Raw genomic sequence first — 14,123 nt, 5'->3', positions numbered from 1 at the left:
CCTGCTCCTGCAGAGAGGGAACATTACCCAATGGCGAAGGAATACTGAACGGGCTGCGACTGTCAGAGGACGTAAGAGAAAAAGAAAAAAGATTTCTACGATTTCATTTTAAGCCATTACCATAATTAACAAAGAAAATGTGCATTAGTAATTGGTGGCCATAGGAGCTTTAATAGATCACTGATTTTTTTTCCGGTCAATCCCCTGTGATAGAAATAATCAACGTATTGCTGACCGCCCGCCTATTTGATACACTATGCACACAGGGAAATAGATTTCAAATGATAGTAAGATATAATCGTAACTTATGATTATATGTAGGTGTGGAGAGATTCATCAGCCCTCTGACTTTAAGCTTTCACTAGAGCTAATGGCTCCGTTCACATAATGGCATCCCGGATCGCGAGCAGAATCGCTGTGATTCCGAATCACGGCAAATCGTGGGACGCCCGCGCAATTTCCGTCACTTTCAATAGCACCCCAAACGCAGCGATTGACGCCCGACGAATCGCAGTAAAATCACGCAAACAGAATCACGGGACGCCTGTCGCCTAAAAGACTTTTTTTGGCACCAATATGTGAACTGAGCCTAAGGGTAAGGGTGTGCCCACCTCAAGAGGCTAAGTTATGGAAAGAGAAGTAATATCTGCCTACCAGAAGCAAAGCGAACCTGTTACTTTGTAAAGCTCTACTTTAGGTGATCCCAGAAATCTAGGTAACCAGAGGGGTCAGGGGTATTCTAGAGCCAGGTTATTCTTTTTCTAACTTCATGCAAAATAACATTTCATTATAGTATATCTTTAACTTTTATCCCAAAAGCTGCTAAAGATTTAGCAATATATTGCAGAGTTTTTCTCTGAATTAAAAAGCTCAGCTAAGACTTTCACTGAACCTTATAACACACTTTTCAAACTTTTCTCTGCAGTGTTAATGTGTTCCAAAAAACACTTGAGGTGTAAGTGTAATGTAAGTGCTATTCCTCACAGTCTGTGACGTATGTAGTTATGCAACAGCATCACAGTAATTTGGACAAGGCAAAAAACAGCATCCAAAATCTGGCAGTGTCTCTGCACTCTGCTCACCTGTAAGAACTTGAACTGCTCCATATAGCAAAGACCCAACAAGTAGAAGATCTCTGCCCTGTCAGAGTTGGATGACCTCTCTTCTGAATGACCCATTATTACCAGAGCCTGTCTGAAGCTTTCAGCTGCATCCTATTAAAGTATGCAAATCAAAGAAATTTATGGAACAGAGCATAGACGAAGCATAAAGACTCAATTCTGTTCTGCTTCAGCAATGGGTAAATCTACAGCATGTTAAAGTGTATTGGCACTAACATAAAACTATATTGAAAGTTTACTCATTCCTGTAAGTTTTTTTTCTGTGTTCCATTGATATGATTTCATTCACTTGCTGTGCTGTAGACAGAACTGGAAGTGATAAATATTTCTTCAAAAGTGAGGAGGGCATTGTCTCTGTTTTCCCCAGCAGGGAAACAGGCAGCAATAATACCTGACAATTATGTTAACCATTATAAACTCTATCCAAAACATAGACAAAAAGTTTTCCTTTAAAGAGTAACTCCACTTTTGTTGAGAAAAAAAACATTCCTCTCTGGGTGATCTCTGAACATTACAAGGATTTTAACAAACTTTGTTGCATATTCCTACCTTTTGTTATTCTGAAGAAATCTGTGTGTTTGTATGTGTCTATGTGGAAAGTGTATCTAATGGGAGCAGTTTCATCATTTTAAATCAGCTGCTTCACCTGCAGGGCTCTAATGAGGAAAACTGAGGGGTCTGCATTCCTTTAGATGTGAATTGCTATTGGAAGTATCTCATCAAAAATGCCATTTTTGTTGCAGGGGATGCCAAATCTGACTTGTATCTTAGTATCTTAATGAAATTATGTTTCTGGGGCACGTTCTGTGCACATTCTGAGAACAGAACACCTCCAGGTGACTATACTGCATTGCATTTTACAGAAAATGCAGAACTGCAGATTGAAAAGGAAAGGCAATTTTTAAAAACATTCAATTACAATAGGACCTGAGTCGCAGTTGTATATATAAATATATATATATATATATATATATATATATATATATATATACACACATATATATAGTATATACAACTGTGACTCAAGTCATATTGTAATTTAATGTTTTTAAATTTGCCTTTTTGCTTTTTTTTTTTTATTTGCTATTTTCCCCGAAAGTGGAGTTACCCTTTAATGATTTGTATTTCAGCAGTACAATTAAAGTGATCAGAGGAAGTCCTATGCTGGATAATGATTCCTAAAAGCTACCGGTTTTAATAGCATCACCAATACACAAATTAACAGGCTGCAATAATCAGTCTTGAAAAATGGTGCTAATATTTTGTAACCATTACAGCCAGTTAAAGCGGGAAAAATAAATAAAAAAAATAAAAACTGCTGACAGGATATTTATGACAAAAGAGATCCAATTAGTCTCTTCTGTCATAGGTGCTTTTCCCTGCCTGTCAATGGTAATGTACACAGAGCTGTGCATGCGCAGCCCAACTTACATTCACGGCTCAGCTCTGTTCTGTGATGATGTGACTCTCATGTGTATGCGAGGAAGTGACATCATCACAGCCTGCATAAGCAGCCAAAGATGCCAAACCCAGAAGGAAATGAATGATGAATATAGCGGCAGTCTGAAGTGAAAAAAAGACTTCTTTATTGAGTAAATCTGTTAAAATCCAAAGACTAAAAGCACACACAGTTCCAGGACAGCCTGCAAATGGGTTTCACATGTCAGTGAGTAATGAATAAGCATTGACATGTGAAACGTGTTTATTGTTGTTCTGGAACTGTGTGTGATTTTATTTAGTCTTTGGATTTTAAGGGATTTACTTAATAAAGAAGTCTCTTTTTCACTTCGGAATGCCGCTATCTTCATCCTTCATTTCCTTCAGGGTTTGGCTTCTTTGGCTGCTTGATTGGCCAGGCCGTGATAATGTCACTTCTGCGCATACACATAAGAGTCATTGGATTTTACCAGATTTACTCAATAAAGAAATCTCTTTGTATCTTTGGAGTTCCGCTATCTTCATCCTTCATCTCCATTTATTGCGGTTGTGGACTTAGCTAGCACCCAGGTATTTCAAGTGGCTGTGGATCTCTAGGCGGGTTGCCTTAGAGTGGTGTGTACCTTGTGTGCCCAAACCAAGAAGGAAGACAGAGAAGATAGAAAAACCTGTGACAGGTGAGAGTGCTTATACCGAATGCTGGAGGAGGTAAGTTTGCCATGATATGCTAAGATGCGGTGCATACTTGTACATTGTGGCATCAAGCTCCTGGGGGCAATTTTTTTAATTTTTTAATGCGGAGGTTTAATTTTTCAAACAAGTGAAAACTGTTATTGTGTCACAATCTAATTAAAATGCATATATATCTATGCTAGTGCTAAAAACACCTTCACATTCATTGCATGAAATGTCACCTGATCCAAGTGACATTTCATGACTGCACTGTAGGGAAGACCCCTGGCTGCTGTAGACATGCATGAAGTGTCATTAGACATTAATGTCTGTAATGTCAGAAGTGCCCTCTGTATCTGTCACAAAATCTGGCAATTTCATATGAGGATATTTCTTAAAGCTGAATTAGGAGCAAAATAAAAAATGACATATACCAGATGATGCGGTCTGCCAGTTGGTATTTACACACCACCTCTTTTTGTTTTTCAATGGTCAGCTTTTACTGTATATGTGTGACTTAAATATTTTTTCCAAAAGAGAAAAAAAAAAAACAGCTGCTATAACTCCTTTAAAAAGCACAAGCTAGAGTTACAGCGGAGCTAAACTTGCCTTCCTTCACGGGTGCTGACATCTTCGCCCTGTCTTCTGGGAATCTGCAGCCACTTTTCAGAATGGTGTAACTCCTATGCGCACAGTTCATTCATTACAGCAATGAGAATATAAACTGAGCTGCGATATTATAGAGAAGATTACAAATTATCAAGTACGTTTTTTTGTTTTTTTTGTTTATTCTCTGCAACTCAAGGTACAGCAAGAGTTATTCCAGCTGGGGCCACAAGACAGCAATATGGTACAGCAAAAGTATAAATCCTGGAGGGAAACAGGGCTGTGTAAGTTCAATGTTCAAGCCTCTGCACAGCTGTTCCTTTACATGCACAGACTGAGCCTTGCCTATGCATAGGCTCTGGTCTGCTATTTAGAGTAAGGAATGCCTACTTAGCTCTCCGACAGACATAAAAGTGTTACTAAACTCATAAGAGTAAAATCAGTTTGTATATGCAGTAAAACATGCTTGATATACTCACTGTGGAAGGTGTTAATTCTGTACATTGTGTAAAAAGGCCTCCCCTTCTTCCACTGCCCCCAATACATCTCCTAATAGAACAGGACCTTGGGGGCACTCTGCACATGCTCACTTTGGTGTGTATTGTAAGAGAGGTTTTTTTTTGGCTGGGTGCATGCGATGGGCACAGATCCAATCAGCACTGTCCAGAGAGAGGGTCAGGGATCCTGCATCCTCATAGGACAGTCAGAGTAGAATGAAAATTCCTCCTACAAGCTTTAACCAGACACTGATAGAAGTCACAAGACTGCTATATACTGCTGATGAGAAAAGGTATTAAGCAGTTTATATATACTAAAATAATTGCATTTCCATGTTATGTGTACTGTGGGAGACCAGATATAGTGAATGCAGGGTCCTGGGTTTAGTAACACTTTTAAAGGTCCTGAGATGTACAGGCATGAGACGGTAGGGAGGGGCCATGCACAGGTTAATGCTGAGCAACCAGTCTCACCACCTGATGGGTGTACAATCCCTAGGCATTGTGGTTTTTGTCCTGGGGAGGCTGCAGCAGCAGGAACAGTAGATTGTGCACGGGCAGCTATTTTGGTGCCTGAGTGTTAGGAACTCCACTGCTAACAGTGCAACAGAGCCCCTGGTATCTGCTGAGCCTGCAGCCTACAGGACAGAGGGAGGGGGCCAGAGTCTGCTAATTAAGCAGCCCTGAAGGTGTGGGGTCTATGGCTAAAGATTAAAGCCAGGGCTGTTGCTGTATTTGGGGCGGTTGGGAGCCAGGAGGGGACATACACATGGAGCTGGGGGAGATTAAGTAGCAGAGTTAGGAGCTCACTTCTGCACTGCAACAGGTAGGGTTATTGTGAGGGTTATGTTGGGATTACACAGATAGTTATTTTGAGGGCTAGTGTTAGAGTTACACTGCTGTTAGGGTTACAGGAATTGTTAGTGTTCGGTATACTGGGTGTGTTATTACAGTAAGGGGAAAAAAGTATTTGATCCCCTGCTGATTTTGTACGTTTGCCCACTGACAAAGAAATGATCAGTCCATAATTTTAATGGTAGGTTTATTTTAACAGTGAGTGTCAGAATAACAAAAAAAAAAATCCAGAAAAACAAAGTTATAAATGGATTTGCATTTTAATGAGTGAAATAAGTATTTTATCCTCTATCAATCAGCAATATTTCTGCCTCCCAGGTGTCTTCTATACAGGTAACGAGCTGAGATTAGGAGCACTCTCCAAAAGGGAGTACTCCTAATCTCAGCTTGTTACCTGTATAAAAGAGACCTGTCCACAAAAGCAATCAATCAGATTCCAATCTCTCCACCATATCCAAGACCAAAGAGCTGTCCCAGGATGTCAGGGACAAGATTGTAGACCTACACAAGGCTGGAATGGACTACAAGACCATCACCAAGCAGCTTGGTGAGAGGGTGACAACAGTTGGTATGATTATTTGCGAATTTAAGAAACACAATCTCCCTCGGTCTGGGGCTCCATGCAAGATCTCAGCTTTCAATGATCATGAAAATGGTGAGGAATCAGCCCAGAATTACACAAGAGAATCTTGTCAACGATCTCAAGGTAGCTGGGACCATAGCACCAAACAAACAACATCAACTCAACTGGTCATGTTTGGAGGAGGAGGAACGCTGCCTAAGACCCCAAGAATACATCTCCACCGTCAAACATTGAGGTGGAAACATTATGCTTTGGGGGTGTTTTTCTGCTAAGGGGACAGGACAACTTCATCGCATCAAAGGGACGATGGACGGGGTCATGTACCATCAAATTATGGGTGAGAATCTCCTTCCCTCAGCCAGAGCATTAAAAATGGGTCGTGGATGGGTATTCCAGCATGAGAATGACCCACAAGCCATGGCAAAGGCAACAAAGAAGTGGCTTAAGAAGAAACACATTAAGGTCCTGGAGTAGCCTAGCCAGCCCCCAGACCTTAATCCCATAGAATATATGTGGCGAGAGCTGAAGGTTCGAGTTACCAAACATAAGCCTCAAAACCCTAATGACTTGAAGAGGATGTGCAAAGAGGAGTGGGACAAAATCCCTTTTGAGATGTGTGCAAACTTGGTGGCCAAATACAAGAAACGTCTGGCCTTTGAATGGCAACAAGGGTTTTGCCACTATGTACTAAGTCATTTTTTGCAAAGGGGTCAAATACTTATTTCACTCATTAAAATGCAAATCAATTTATAACTTTTTTGAAATAAGTTTTTCTGAATTTTTTTTCTTGTTATTCTACCTCTCACTGTTAAAATAAATCTACCATTAAAATTATAGACTGATCACTTCTTTGTCAGTGGGCAAACGTACAAAATCAGCAGCGGTTTAAATACTTTTTTTTTACTCATTGTAGGAGGGTTACAAAAAGGCTAATGTTAGGAATACAGGAAGAATTAGTGTGAGGATCAAAGTTAGGGTTATTTTGAGAGAGGTTTACAGTGAGGGTTTGTGTGGTGGCTACTGTGAGGGTTACAATGAGAGTTAGTGTGAGTGTTCACATTAGGAATACAGAAAAGGTCCAGTGTAAGGGTTAGGTTATAGGAAGTATTAGTGTTAGGGTTGCTGAGAGGGTTAAGCTGATGGTTAGTGTTAGGGTTACAGGGAGGATTAATGTAAGGGGTTACAGAAAGGGTTAGTGTGAGGGTTAGGGATACAGAGAGTGTTAATATTAGCATTAAAGGGAGAGTTAATGTCATGGTTGTTGTTAGGGTAACAGTTATCGAGAGGATTAGTGTTAAAGGGATGGTTAGTTTAAGGGGGGCCTTGGTTCTAGGTTATGCTTTCTGCACCGGTAACTCTAAAGTGAGGGTTATTTTGATGGAGGGTTACAAGGAGGGCTTGTGTAATGGGTAATGTGAGGGCTACAGTGAGACTTAGTGGGAGAGGTAGTAATATGTTTACAAGAAGGGTTGGTGTGGGAGTAAGTGTAAAGGTACTCAGACTGGATACTGTGAGTGTTTGTTAGTATTAGGGATACAGAAAGGCTCTAGTGTAAGGTTTGGGCTATAGGGAGCGTTAGTGTTAATGTTACCAGGACGTTTTTAATGTGATGATTAGTGTTAAGGTTACAGGGAGAGTTTAGTGTAAGAGTTAGGGTACAGGGGGATTAGTGTTGCAGGGATGGTTAATGTAAGGGGGGCCTTAGGGTAGGGTTCTGCTCTCTGTACTAGTAGTGAGAGCTACAAGGAGGTTTTGTGTGATGGCAGAGGCGTCACAAGCAGGGTGCGGGGGGGGGCGGACCGCACCGGAGGGAGGGTGACACCGCTCTGCAGGGGGGCCCGCCGCCGCCCGTGAGATAGTGCACTGGTCATTTTGGTGCACTCTCACAGGCACACAGTCCCCGCTCCACCCATCCTCTCCGCCCGCATAGGCAGTGGCACACGGGCTCCGCCCATTCTTTTTGCAGGAAGATGTCGGGACTCGGGAGTAGAGTGAAAGGGGAGGAGCTCTCCGTCCACCGCGCAAGGAGCCTCGGAGGGGGGAATCAAGTGATCTGCAAGTGAGTGACTCTGATCCCATCCCTCTATCGCCACTGCCACTGACCCCCCCCCCCACACCACCCCACTGCTGCCACTGATCCCCCCCCCCACACCACCCCCACTGCTGCCACTGATCCCCCCCACACCACCCCCACTGCTGCCACTGATCCCCCCACACCACCCCCACTGCTGCCCCTGATCCCCCCACACCACCCCCACTGCTGCCACTGATCCCCCCCACACCACCCCACTGCTGCCACTGATCCCCCCACACCACCCCCACTGCTGCCCCCTGATCCCCCCACACCACCCCCCACTGCTGCCACTGACCCCCCCCCCACTGCTGCCACTGATCCCCCCACACCACCCCCACTGCTGCCACTGATCCCCCCCCCACACCACCCACACTGCTGCCACTGATCCCCCCCACCCCACCCCCAATGCTGCCACTGCCCCCCCCCACTGCTGCCACTGACCCCCCCACTGCTGCCACTGACCCCCCCACTGCTGCCCCTGATCCCCCCCACACCACCCCCACTGCTGCCACTGATCCCCCCCCCCACAAAACACCCATTGCTGCCCCTGACCCCCCCAACACAACCCCCACTGCTGCCACTGATCCCCCCCACACCACCCCCACTGCTGCCACTGACCCCCACCCCCCACTGCTGCCACTGATCCCTCCACTGCTGCCCCTGGTCCCCCCCCACACCACCCCCACTGCTGGTGGCACGCTGGTCTCTCTGCATTGAAAGGGGGCACGCTGGTCTCTCTGCATTGAAAGGGGGCACGCTGGTCTCTCTGCATTGAATGGGGGCACGCTGGTCATTCTGCATTGCAATCGGGGCACACTGGTCATTCTGCATTGAAATGGGGGCACGCTGGTCATTCTGCATTGAAATCGGGGCACGCTGGTCATTCTGCATTGAAATGGGGGCTCGCTGGTCATTCTGCATTGAAAGGGGGCTCGCTGGTCATTCTGCATTGAAATGGGGGCACGCTGGTCATTCTGCATTGAAAGGGGGCACGCTGGTCTCTCTGCATTAAAAGGGGGCACGCTGGTCTCTCTGCATTGAATGGGGGCACGCTGGTCATTCTGCATTGAAAAAGGGCACGCTGGTCACTCTGCATTGAATGGGGCACACTATACCTTGATTACTGAAGGCCCCTTTCACACTTTTGTGACCTCAAAGTCACGCAATTTTTTACAGCATTTTTTTGCCGCAAAGCAATGCATATTACATTTTTCTGTTTGCGCCCCCCCCCCCAAAAAAATTTAGAGCACCAGCCGCCACTGTTACATAGTTACATAGTTACATAGTTAGTGAGGTTGAAAAAAGACACAAGTCCATCCAGTTCAACCCATGATGCGTGTGTGTGTTTGCTTTTAACCGTACATTGTGTACCCCTGTATGTTGTGGTCTTTAAGGTGTACATCTAATAGTTTTTTGAAACTATCTATGCTCCCCGCTGATACGACTGCTTGTGGAAGAGAATTCCACATCCTTACCGCTCTTACAGTGAAGAACCCCTTACGCACTTTAAGGTTAAACCGCCTTTCCTCAAGTTTTAGTGAGTGGCCACGTGTCTTATTGTATTCCCTTTCTCTGAATAGTTTGTTCCTTATGCTAGGGTCGCCAGTACAGTATTTGTACATTGATATCATATCCCCCCTCAATCGTCTCTTCTCCAGAGAGAATAGGTTCAGTGCTTGTAGTCTTTCCTCATAGCCGATGTCCTCCATTCCCCTAATTATTTTTGTTGCCCTCCTCTGGACTTTCTCCAGTTCCAGCACATCCTTCCTGTGGACCGGTGCCCAGAACTGGACAGCATACTCCAGATGTGGCCGGACCAGAGTCTTGTAGAGCGGGAGAATAATCTCTTTATTTCTGGAGTGAATCCCCTTTTTTATACATCCCAGTATTCTGTTGGCTTTGCTTGCGGCGGCTTGGCATTGCATGCCACTGCCAAGCCTGTTGTCTACCAGTACCCCCAAGTCCTTTTCCATCCTAGACTCACCCAGAGGTTCACCCCCTAGTGAATAGCTTGCTTTCTGGTTTCTGGCACCCAAGTGCATTACTTTACATTTTTCTACATTAAACCTCATCTGCCATGTGGTTGCCCACCCCGTTATTTTATTCAGGTCTGCTTGCAAGATTTCCACATCCTGCATAGAAGATATTGGCATGCCTAATTTAGTATCATCTGCAAATACTGAGATTGTACTAGATATCCCCTCCTCTAGATCATTTATGAATAAATTAAACAGGATTGGTCCCAGGACAGAACCCTGGGGGACCCCACTTTCCACACCCGCCCAATCCGAGTACTCCCCATTAATCACCACCCTCTGTACTCTCCCCTGGAGCCAGGTCTCTATCCAGGTACTCACCTTATGATCCATACCTACCTTCCTTAGTTTGTACAGTAAGCGTTTGTGAGGAACGGTGTCAAAGGCCTTTGCAAAGTCCAGATACACCACATCCACAGGCTTACCTTTATCTAGGTGGCAGCTCACTTCATCGTAGAAGGTTAACAGATTGGTTTGGCACGAACGATTTTTCATGAATCCATGCTGATTTCTACTTATAATACCATTTTCATTACTAAAGTCTTGTATGTGGTCCCTTATCATCCCCTCCAAAATTTTGCAGACTACAGATGTTAGGCTGACCGGCCTATAGTTACCCGGGATATATCTCGGCCCCTTTTTAAATATTGGTACCACGTTGGCTTTTTTCCAATCAGCTGGCACCATACCCGTCTGTAAACTATCCTTAAAGATCAAGAATAATGGTCTGGCAATCACCTGGCTGAGCTCATTAAGAACCCTCGGGTGCAAGCCATCCAGTCCCGGGGATTTATTTATGTTAAGTTTCTCTAGTTTAGCTCTAAGTCTATCCTCTGTTAGCCATGGCGGCACTTCCTGAGGTGTATTATTTAGTTCGGCCTTACAAGCGGGTTTCGTGTAGCCCCCCGATTCCTTTGTGAAGACTGAAGAAAAGAAATTATTTAACACTTCCGCCTTTTCTCTGTCCTCTGTGGCCATTTTTCCTTTATCATCTTTTATGGGGCCAATGTGCTCTGGCCTGGCTTTCTTACTGTTTATATACTTAAAGAACTTCTTGGGGTTCTTTTTGCTCTCCTCCGCTATATGTCTCTCGTGTTCTATTTTAGCCGCCCTGATTTCGTCTTTACATTTCTTATTACACTCTTTGTAGTGCTTAAATGCTGCCAATGACCCCTCTGTGTGTACTGTCTTCTGTCTGGACTTCTCTCACTTGCTCCTCCTCCCGGGCCACCCTGAGCCTCCCCTCCCTGCCCTTTGCGCTCCCTCACGTTCACGCTGCCGGGCGGAGCCAGTCACGGTGACGGCAACGCTAGGGTGAGGTGAGTAGTGAGGTGCGGGTGATGAATATATTGCAATTAACCACTTAAGCCCCGGAAGATTTTACCCCCATTCCGACCAGGGGGTATTTTGCGATTCGGCACTGCGTGAATTTAACGCACAATTGCGCGGTCGTGCGACGCTGTACCTAAACGAATTTGACGTCCTTTTTTTCCCACAAACAGAGCTTTCTTTTGGTGGTATTTGATCACCTGTGCGATTTTTTGATCACGCGCTATAAACAAAAAAAGAGCGTCAATTTTGCAAAAATAGCAATATTTTTCACATTTTTTTATATGAAATTCCCCCAAAAAAAAATGTAAAAATCAAAATTTTTAAAAATTTTCGGCCAATTTATTTTATGCTACCTATGTTTGGTAAAAAAAATCGCAAAAAGCGTATTTTGATTGGTTTGCGCAAAAGTTATCGCGTTTACTAACAAAGGGAAAGATTTTTGTCATTTTTGTTGTTTTTTTTTTTAACGCGTAATGGCGGCGATCTGCGATTTTTTTTGCGGTACTGCGACATTGCGGCGGACAGATCGGACCCTTGACTGACATTTTTGACACTTTTGGGGTTACCAGTGACATTTCTACAGTAATCAGTGCTATATATATGCACTGTTACTGTAAAAATACACTGGTAGTGAAGGGGTTAACTTTATTTGGAAGGGAGGGGCTGTGTGTGTCCCTAGGGGCGTGGTTTCTACTGTGATTGGCTGTGGCTCTAGCTGTAAAGACACTGATCAACGGATCTACATACCAGATCCGTTTTATCAGTGTCTTTGCAGCGAAGAGAATGACAGGCAGTTTGTTTACACAAGCTGCCTGACATTCTCCCTCTCCCCCGCCGATCGCCGAGTGACCGGCGGACATCGGGTCCGCTGGTCACACGCGCGGGGGGGTCCGTGACCACGCGGGAGCGGGAGCGCGCCCCGGGGGGCGCGCGCTCGCTCCCTAGACCCTCACAAGCAAGCAACGTAGCCCTACGTTAGTTTGCCTGTGAGGGGCTGACCGCCGACGTAGATAGTCGTGCGGCGGTCGGCAAGTGGTTAAACATGCAGACAGATATGTGATTCATAGTCCGTTAGTATGTTTTATTTAGCAGATGCATCATACAGCAGTGCTTGTCTCACTCTCAGCAGTAAGTTTATTCACCCTTAGTGTCAGTGGGAATTTGCTATTCCTCCTCTGTATGCAAGGGCCACTCCCCAGACAGATTCGGGCCTGCAAGGACCCCCTGCGTTTTGAGTACAGTACAGATGTCCTTCTAGTGGGTCTCCCCTGTTTCATCTTTCATGCACTGGGGAGAGAAATATAAAAAATTGCATCCAGACCGTCTCTCTGCGTTATTCCTAGCTCCTCTTTTGGGTACGTTTCTTTATGTCTGGATGCGATTTTTTATATTTCTCTCCCCAGTGCATGAAAGATGAAACAGGGGAGACCCACTAGAAGGACATCTGTACTGTACTGTACTCAAAACGCAGGGGGTCCTTGCAGGCCCGAATCTGTCTGGGGAGTGGCCCTTGCATACAGAGGAAGAATAGCAAATTCACACTGACACTAAGGCCCCTTTCACACTGTCCGTCCACCGGACGGACTCAGTTTATCTCAGCGGGGGATCGATCCGCTGATCCCCCGCTGAGCAGGAGAATCACAGGTGTTCTCCGCACTGTGTGCGGAGACACAGCTGTCAGATCCCCATGCATCTCTATGGGGAAATCGGATGGGAACGAACCGTCAGTCCATTCTCATCCGATCCCATCCGATCCCATGCGCTGGACAGATGGAAAATAGGGTTTCCATCTGTCCAGATTTGACGGAGACATGTCCGCTGACATCCGATGCCCCATAGGGATGCATGGGGGGGACCGTTCAGATCCGCAAAAAAAACGGACAGGCGGATCTGAATGGTCTACATGTGTGAAAGAGCCCTAAGGGTGAATAATACAAATATTATGTATGAATATTGCATATATGTTTTGAATAGAGTACTGTATATGAATTTGCACTAAGGAAATGCACTTTGGTCTTTATATGTAAGGACCCTTTCACACAGATGGTACGTTCAGATCCGCCTGTCAGTTTTTTTGGGCGGATCTGAACGGTCACCCCATGCATCTCTATGTCCGCTGACATCCAATCCGATCCATTAAATCTGGACGGATGGAAACCCTATTTTCCATCCATCCAGGGGATCGGATAGGATGGGATCGGATGAGAACAGACAGACGGTCCGTTACCATCCATTTTCCCCATAGAGATGCATAGGGACCTGACAGCTGTGTTTTATTATTTTCATATTATTGTAATTTAAAGGTCTTTTTAATTCTCCTAGTTATTAATGTCACTATTGTCATTACATTTAGTGTTATATGGGAGCTATGATTTACAAGTTACATTAGTAAAAAAAAAAAAACATTATTGAAAGGGGTTGGGGTGACACCGTGAGTTACCGCACCGGGTGACACCAACCCTAGTGACGCCACTGTGTGATGGTTAGTATGAGAGTTACAGTAAGGGGTAATGTCACATTTACAGGGAGGGTTGGTGTGAGAGAGTTAGTATGAGTGTTAGTAATAAGGAACAGGATGGGGCTAGTGTGAGGGCTTGGATTTAAGGGAGTATTAGTGTCAGGGTTACAGGGAGGGTAGTGTGATAGTGTTATGGTAGATTCTCACTCATCGCACAGTAATCATAAAATATTTTCTAGATTCAAGGACGTTGGCAAATATGTGCATTGATTCTATTTAACCATTATGCAGCATAATTTAGTCACACAGACCTTTTGCAATAGCACACTATGTGTGCTACATGTTTACCCCCCTCCTGGGTATTCCTCTTATTCAAGTTCAAAAGCTCTAATGCATATGCCATACCTGTGGGACCACTATTGGGGGACTATATTTATAGTCTCCACTACTAC

At 44.7% G+C, this 14,123-nt stretch overlaps 1 protein-coding gene across 1 annotated transcript in view; it reads right to left on the bottom strand.

Annotated features, from left to right (window-relative positions):
* Positions 1-14,123, bottom strand: part of LOC309569394 (uncharacterized protein) — a 326,566-nt gene that overhangs the window by 146,498 nt on the left and 165,945 nt on the right. Inside the window, exon 22 of the mRNA XM_082275209.1 lies at positions 1,083-1,214. Coding sequence (XP_082131335.1) covers positions 1,083-1,214 — 132 coding nt within the window. The remainder of the gene's footprint in view (positions 1-1,082; positions 1,215-14,123) is intronic.

This window comes from Pelophylax lessonae, assembly GCF_965119305.1.
Source record: "Pelophylax lessonae genome assembly, chromosome: 13".
NCBI lineage: Eukaryota > Metazoa > Chordata > Amphibia > Anura > Ranidae > Pelophylax > Pelophylax lessonae.
The sequence above is the reverse complement of the archived record's forward strand: the minus strand, read 5'-3'. Positions and strand labels throughout refer to the sequence as shown.